Source organism: Vidua chalybeata, chromosome 2 (genome assembly GCF_026979565.1).
Source record: "Vidua chalybeata isolate OUT-0048 chromosome 2, bVidCha1 merged haplotype, whole genome shotgun sequence".
Classification (NCBI taxonomy): domain Eukaryota; kingdom Metazoa; phylum Chordata; class Aves; order Passeriformes; family Viduidae; genus Vidua; species Vidua chalybeata.
In genome coordinates, this window is record NC_071531.1 from 47,877,206 (window position 1) to 47,885,496 (window position 8,291).

General features: G+C 34.0%; 1 protein-coding gene across 5 annotated transcripts in view; it reads left to right on the forward strand.

Annotated features, from left to right (window-relative positions):
• Nucleotides 1-7,128, forward strand: part of RBM26 (RNA binding motif protein 26) — a 51,583-nt gene extending 44,455 nt beyond the window's left edge. For all 5 annotated transcript variants that reach the window (XM_053933799.1, XM_053933819.1, XM_053933830.1 and 2 more), the window contains 2 exons: nt 1,521-1,634; nt 4,967-7,128. In XM_053933799.1, the coding sequence (XP_053789774.1) occupies nt 1,521-1,634; nt 4,967-5,056 (204 nt within the window). In that variant the 3' untranslated portion in view covers nt 5,057-7,128. The remainder of the gene's footprint in view (nt 1-1,520; nt 1,635-4,966) is intronic.
• The last annotated feature ends 1,163 nt before the right edge of the window (nt 7,129-8,291 follow it).

Sequence of the window (8,291 nt, forward strand, 5' to 3'; positions counted from 1 at the left end):
CCTTGTCCTTGTATTGGGTACTTCCTTTTGCAGTTTCATATTCTTTGACATTGTAGTTTACATAAGAAATACTCTTTAAGTGTGGAGAGAAAGTTCTGCTTCCCTGTAAAGAAATTTAGGTCACCTAGAACAATAATCCATTTTTGTGGACTATCCAAATAAAGTCTTTACTTCTCCCAGATGGAGTATGATTCTCACTGCAAGGATCAGGATTCATGATCAGTGTTTGCGATGTCCATGTTCTAGTGAGCATTAAACCATATAATTGTCAAATTTGTGTTTGATTTGACTTTGTGTCTAATTTCACTTTCATTTTTAAATGAAGATTTTATGAAAACTGGGTTCAATCACATCTAGAAAAATTTGTATTTTCTTTAAGATACTCTTACATATTAAATATATTTCTATTGGAAGATCTGTTTTTGCAACTAAAGTATTAAGGCTGGCAATTTGAGAAGTTGTAGAAGGTAATAATTAAAAACCTCTGCTGAGGCAAATTGTGAAGTAAATGCTGCTAATATTTTATCTTCTCTAAATGAAAATTGGCCTAGGCTTTATGATCCTATACTGTCTAGCCCAGAAGGAAGAGGAAGATTCCCTGTTGTAAAATGTTGCATTTTTTGTGTAGTAGTAATTTCTTCCAAAGATTACAAGTTATTTCTGGACCTAAATGTCACTTATAAGTACTTTTAAAAATTCTAGTTGTGTGACATTGTGATGAGACCATGGACAAAAAGCTCCTGAGCTGCATTTTAATAAGCATAGAATCTTTTAAATTTATCATAAATTTATATGTACAGATTTAAAATTTATACCTGGGGACTTTAATATCACACAATTCATGTTCAGATGTCATTGAACATGTAATTGTTTCTACATTTCACATTATGCTGTACTTTCAGATTGTACTATAAATCTTTTGTGACCATGACGGTTATTTCAGAATGTTGCTAACACTGATTTATGCTCATTCATGTTACTTTAATTTGAACATACTATTTCCGAAGCAGCCACTTAATGCAGCTACTACTTAGAAAGACATGAATATCCCATAAGTTAAAAATTTTTACATTTCAATTACAACAGCTTTACAGGAAGTGGAACGTTTTCCAGTAGATTAAATTGTAATCACAAAAGGGCTTTTTTTTTCAGTTGTTTGGTTATTGGGTTTTTAAAAATATGTTAAATCATTTGTAGGGATGTCTTACTTCTTCAGTAAGTTATGCATTAACAGTTTGGTGTCTGTCTTGGAAAGGTGAGGAACCCAGCAAAATAATACTTAAAAACAGGAAGGTGTTGGTTCAGTATGTTACCCACATTACCAAATGATTTACGGTTTTCCAAGCATATTTTCTTCTAAATGTATTTTCATAATTTTCCTCAAAGGATATATGAATTGTATGTGCAGTGAATGAAGTTGTTTCATTTAACCTAGTAACAGTACTTCAGTATGAACATATTGCAACTTCAACTTTATTTTGTAAAGTCATGTGTAACTAAGATAGTTAAACTTGTTTTAGGCTGCAATTCATGGATCTCGTTTCAAAGGACAAGAGCTAAAGCTGGCATGGAACAAGCCTGTTGCTAGTATGTCAGCTGTTGAAACAGAAGAAGCTGAACCTGATGAAGAAGAAGTAAGCTTGCTTTTTCTTTATTTTTTAATTTTTCTTTTTAAAAATGAAATAATACAGCTTTTTCAAAAAAAATTTATATGTGGATTCATACTTGTAATTTTTAATCTAACTCACATTTTGATATCAGAAAGTAGATTTCTGTATATTTCTTGGGTTTAGTGTGTTGAAAGTCTATATACTTTGCTTTTGCTTGCAGAAATATTTAATTTCTTACATAGCAAAAAACTTTAGAGGATATATCTAGAAAATTGAAGGCACAGGTTTGAACTTGTATGAGAGAGATTGATGATTTTGTCCAAAACACAGGTTTGTGCCATCTGCTTTTGGCACTAATTTCTTACAGGATCATATTTCAGACTCTAATTTTCCTTTATAGGTATGGCTCAGAGGATACAGGTGAAGGAGTAATTTAGAGCATTTTCTGACTTCACTCAAACATCTAAAGTACCCTTGCTGAGTGTTAATCTTCGTCATGGTCCATGAGAGATATTAAAGCTTTGTCCAAATTATCCTAATTGGTTAATGTAGGAATAGTGGGGCAATATGTATTGATGCAATCTCATTCATTACATTCAAAATACCTATGTTTGTGAATTCAGAAAAATAAATGTCACCTGGGGATAAAGTCAAGTAATCTTTTTCCACATTTATTTATTTATTTACTGTCAGTTAACTGTATGTATGTATGTATGTATGTATGTGGCATAGAAAAGTTGAAGTGGAAGTGCGCCTTGACTTACTCGATGACAGTATTTTGTCTGCATCTTTTTCCTGTGGCATTTTGATGGATCTACCACAGAAGCAGCTTCACAAGTTTGCTTTGATACAACCACATTTGGTTAGTTTTCTTACATTGGTGGTGTTCACTTTCTGTTTTTTTTCCTGAAGAAAGCCACTTTGTCTGCTGGCTTCCTTTTTTCAGAAATGCCGATTTGTTTTTTGTGTGCCAGTTGAAGATAGGTACCTCTCATATTAGACATTTGTGCATTCCAGTTTACTGAGTGCTGCTTTCCTCTTGTACACAAACCTTAAGCATTGTCAGATGGTCATGAGCTGTGAGTGAACAAGAGACTATATTATGGAATCTTCAGAGTATCTTAAATCTTTTGTCACATCTCCTTGAGGGAAGTATTGTCTTGGAAGATCAACAGCAGTATGTTGATGCAAGGAATCTGCATTTTTGAGAGGTCTCCTTAAGTAACCACTTCACTGAGACTTTCTGTGTAGTGAAGGAAGGGCATGCAGGGATAGGCAAACATCTCAGCAGAGTAAAGGAAGGAATGTACAGATTCATTGGAAGGTGAACTACAGAGAGATCTATCTTTTAACTGCCTTAGATAATTATTGTGGAAAATACCTAAGAGTTGAACTTGGATCAAAACTCTTAGCTGTTCATTGGTTTTGTCTGCTTGCCACTTACTTAATTTGTTTTTTAGCAGCAGTTGTAAGCACATGAAAAAGGTTTTCTTCATTATTCCATATCTATAATGCCATGCTAGTTCAGCTGAATACTATGCTAGAGAAGGCAGCAGGCTTAAGACTTGAATGAAAATGAATACTTTGTCTGAAAAAAAAGAAAAAATGAGCACGATTCTTAATAATGAAACAGGGTGTCCCAGTCCATTATGTAAATAAGAGGAAAGTGTTTTGGACTTGAGCACTTTAGAAAATCCCTGATGAGGAGGCAGCTAATTATAAAAGCATCTGGTCTTTCTAGATGCCTTATCTTCTACACCTGGGTGCCTAATAAAAGAGTTGACTCTGCTGAGTCAACAACTGATCCCTAAGAAGAGTATAAAATGTGTAAGTAGAGATAAGCTTTTAATCATTAGAGGTTTGCAATTGTGGTGTCTTTGTAGTTGAAAGGCCTTGACATGTGTTTATTGTATTAATTTATCTGGTTTCTTTGGATTCTGAATAACATCTGTAATGTCTTGTAACAAGGAATGCTACTGTTCAACTATGCCTACTCTGAATAAGTATTGTTCTATTGGATCTGCCACCTACATTCTCTCTTCACTTTCTTTAAGACATTTAATATGCAGGGACAGTGTCATAATTCCCCTCAGTTATTTTCTCTCCCTATAGTTGTTCCCCTGTATGGAAGCCTGGCTTTTTGATCATCTCTACTACCACTAAGTCTTGTGCTCTGTAGAGTTCTGCACTGTGCACTGCCCAGAACTCCTCCTCTTTGACTGTTGCACTGTTGTATTTTAGCTCACTGAACATCAGGGAATACCAGGAAAGAATCTAAGTCCTCAGAAAGGTTCTGTGTTTTAGTCAGGGTCAGACTATGCAGGCTTATGTTGATAGGTCAGGTGTCAGCAGAGCTCCTTTTTAAACTCGGCTTCCCATATGCAAGAGTAATGAATATAGTCATTTCTCCCTCTTGTAAAAGAGCCTACTGGAAAGAGAGAGAAGGCTTAGTTCCAGGCTTTGTTCAGCCTAGAGCCCCTTCTCTCTCAGAAGACTTCATAATTTTGCAAATCAACCTTCACACCTCTTGCTGAATTTGGAAATACTGTAGCAAAAAACTTACAATTCCTTCAACACAAAGAATAAGCAAGAAAGAACACAGATTCTGTCTTAACAGCTGGGCAGTTTTGCTAGGGAAAGACATCCTTATGTTTTAGTCCTTTCTCTAGCTGTGACAGAGTATGCTGTGTTAGGTGTAATTGTCAAAAAATTTCCAAGATAGGATAGTTTATTATATACAGTTTTGTGTCTATATGTAGATAGAAATTAAAGCACCTTATATTCAAAGGCTTTGAAGTCTGTCAAGTTACTATGTTGTTATGGAACAGAATTGAAAATATACTAATACAGTTCGTCTGAATTTCTCTAAACACCTGTCTCCCTACCTCATTTAAATTTTTATATTGATTTCAATCTTGATTAAGCTATCAAAATCAAAAATTCCTAGATTCAGCCTTTTTGATACTGTGGAACATATGGATTGAGCTCTTGGATGAAAACAGACATAGATACTGTGAACATGCAAAAAAACATTAGTTTTCAGTATATCATATTAAGTTTCATGGGAACATAGCAGCTTGGACATGAATGATATGCTGTAAAATCAGAAGAGCTGTTTAAGGATGAGGTGCATGTGTCATGGTCATCTTGAAGTCTGTTAAAAAAAAAGTTTCATTTGCCATTTAGTAATATATGTATATAAGAAATACACATCCCTAGTGTACTTTCTTGAAAGCATTAATATTTACCTATTCACAACCAAATTTTCTTCTTTATTAAAGTGCCAGAAATTTGTATTTTGCCTTTTGATTTTTAACATTTTTTGATTTAACAGTTACCACATTTTTCTCTTTAAGTTTCAGGAAGAATCTTTGGTGGATGACTCACTGCTTCAAGATGATGATGAAGAGGAAGAAGAGAATGAATCTCGTTCATGGAGAAGATGATTCAACTGATCAACAATGCTAGAGCTGCACCTGTGTTGCATTAGTATTACCTAATGTACTTCTGCATCTTTGTATTAAAAGGGGTTTTGTGATGAAATTGGATTCTGATACAGATTAAAAAGCAGCTGGTTGGTTATCCATTTTGAGAGATTGATGTTTGAGTTACATTTCAGTAAATGATTGCTAAAGACATCATACTAGGAACATATGCAATGTTTTTATTACATAGTTCTACAGAAAGTTACAGAATTCTTTGGGTTCTTTGTAATTTACTGAATTGGTCAAACACAAATGACCAAAAGTTGTTATAACATAGATAATTTTTGTTCTATTCCAGATACGGAATGAAAATTTGCATTTAAAATCTTTGTGAATGTTTTCAGAAATGAATAGATAACAGTACTAAACTGAAGTCTCTAAAGTTATGTATTCATAATATTGCATAGTAGTATGCTTAGGCTTTACTATGTACTAGCCTTTTGTTGGATTTGTGTACGTATTTTACCTATGGGTTTTAATGATAAAGTGTATGACTGCTTTGCATATAAGTCCTTATGACTTTAAGATGTTAAAAAAATAAAGAAATGGAATGGTCTTAAAAAAAAAAAAAGAAAAAGAAAAAAAAAAGCAATAACCAAAAAAGCTAAGGCAATGGTCCTTCATGATGAAAAAAAAAAAAAAAAAGAAAAAAAAAAAGAGAAAAGACCATTCCAGATGGCAACCCCCACCCCCATGTTCACAAAAGGAGCTTGAATCACTATCACTTACACTAAAATAATACTGAATATATAAAACCAATCTCAATCATGTTTTATCTACATTAACACATGGTGTACTCTTCATAAAAATTTTTGGATGTTCTGAATTTAAAGTGATGCAAGTCAAATCTTAAATAGAATAATACTCTAAACAATAAGAAATTTTTTAATATGTTTTGCATTGTGCAACTCTAGAAGAAAGTTTGATGCCACAAAAATAACATGCAGTACTGAAATATAATTTAGAAAAATATGTGAGGAGAATCTGAATACTTAGTAGGTAATAGTCTAAAATTTGAGTACACAACTAATGCCTTTTTTAATATTCTTGTGGTTTTATGATTACATTTTTTCATTTAAAAAGTAACACCTGGAAAATCCTGTGTTCACACTATAGCACATATTTGCCATTCAAAAATACGTGAAATGTTAGTGTACTCTACAGAAAATCTTCATTGGCTCTTTCTAGCTGGTCTTTCTGGTATATGAGGTCTGAAGTTGATTCTTAGGAAGGGGAACTGCCTACTCTTTAGCAGTAAAGGACCTCTCAGAAAGACTTGGTTTTATTTCTACTTAGTGGTGTTTTGCTGGCCTGGTTTCAAAAGGAAACCCATTTGTTAAGTATTAAATTCTTGGGTTTTGTTTTTGTTTTGAAGGGAGTGGGTTGGGTGTTGTTTTAATATTTCCCCCTCATTAATTCATTAATGAGTGCATCATAAAACCACTGTCGTACTTATCAAATAGATGGATATGAGCCTGTACCACCATTCACTTAAGTGTTGGACTCAATGATCCTTGTGGGTCCTTTCCAACTTGGAATATTCTGTGATTTTGTGATAGTACTTCAGTTAATAGGGTGTTTTCTTTAGTCCATGTTTTTGTCTTTTGCTGGAATGATGGGGAGAACTGGTATAAGTCATGTCCCTGTTTTTTTTGTTGTTTTTTCAATTCCAATGTAGAAATGAAGGAAAGTAGAAGTAGTAGCATTCTAGAGAGAGGAGCTCCAGCTGTAGAATTTTTGTTTGTGCTTTTCAGTTATTTGAAGGGATTTCAAGAACTGGATCCTTTTTTTTTTTTGTTGAGCTTTTGATTTGGTTTAGTTTTCCCCTCTGTCCTGATGTGTATGCGTATCTTGTTGCAAAAAACATGCACTTAAATTTTTGTACAGTCCTAGTTTCACATTGAAATGTCACAATTGACTGCCATGCTTGTTACACTAAGTTCTAAATTTTGCCGTGAGTAATTGTATTTGGGAAATTGGTTTCCTTTTACACTGAATTTCAGGCAAAATAAAATATTTTAAGAACCTTTTTATCCAGTGCTCTGAATGAGCTGTTCTAATTCACTGAATTAAGTACAGTCTTTCCTACTTTTTAAATTAATTTAGTAGATTTGAAGGGTGCCCAGTTGATGTGGAGATTTTTTGTGTTGTCTTACAGAACAGGTACTGGACAGGAAAACACTGTCCATGCTCCATAAAGTGTTTGTGTGACATGCTTTGCTGCTCAGACCTGCCTTTTCATTGCAGTCACTCAACACAAACTAACAGCAACTATAAGTGTGTTTTTTACATGGATGCTTCTTACAAATCATCTGAAATTGCTGTATCATATAATTTGAAAACTTGGGTTCCGAGTTTGCCTGCTTGATTTGAATTCAGCCTAGTAATGCATCCATGCAAGATTCGTTTCATTGAAACTTTGCATCCTGCAAAGGAGGAAACCTTTTAAAATACTTTTTTATCACCTTCCTTCTATAAACTTCCTACTGGTGTGTATTTTATTCCCTGCTATTACCTTGTGACATTCTGAATGGTTGAAAAATACCTGGATCAGAATGGCTTGGTTTATTCTCACTTTAAAACCAACCCCAGTCAAAACCAATCTGTGGTTGTATGCCATTCAACATAAGAAAACTGTCCCAGTTGCAGTCTGAATGGATTCCATACAGATTTCTGTCATTATCAAATTACTTTCTTCGTATGATTTCATGGCTTGCTCTGTCTTCCTTGTCTAGCTCTGCTCTCCATCTTTTTGCTACTACCTTAGCCAATGCTTGTCCCTGCAATTCAGTCAGATCCTTATTAACATAGCTTACAGTGAAATCTTTTGTCACCTCGAGCAGCATCCTTGTTCAGTCAACAAACCAAACATCCTGCTGGCTTGGTTTTCCTCAAGACAGCTTTTCAAGATTTCCATGGAATAGAAGGTAACATTTAAGAAGGTATTTTATTTTCCACTTTGATGCTAAAGGACATGAGGAAGACGTTAGCTGACATGTTGTTCAATGGTAGTATTGTTTAAAACTACATTTGGTTGAACTACAAAACATTTGAAGTAAAAAGAATCAGTAATTCAGATTATATTGCAATCTCTACAAAACAGTAAATTAACAAGAATGTCTCTTTAAGGCAACGCTTATGGCCAGTACTATTTATATTTTTCCTTCTCTTAAGACCAGTCATACACTACAGTTGT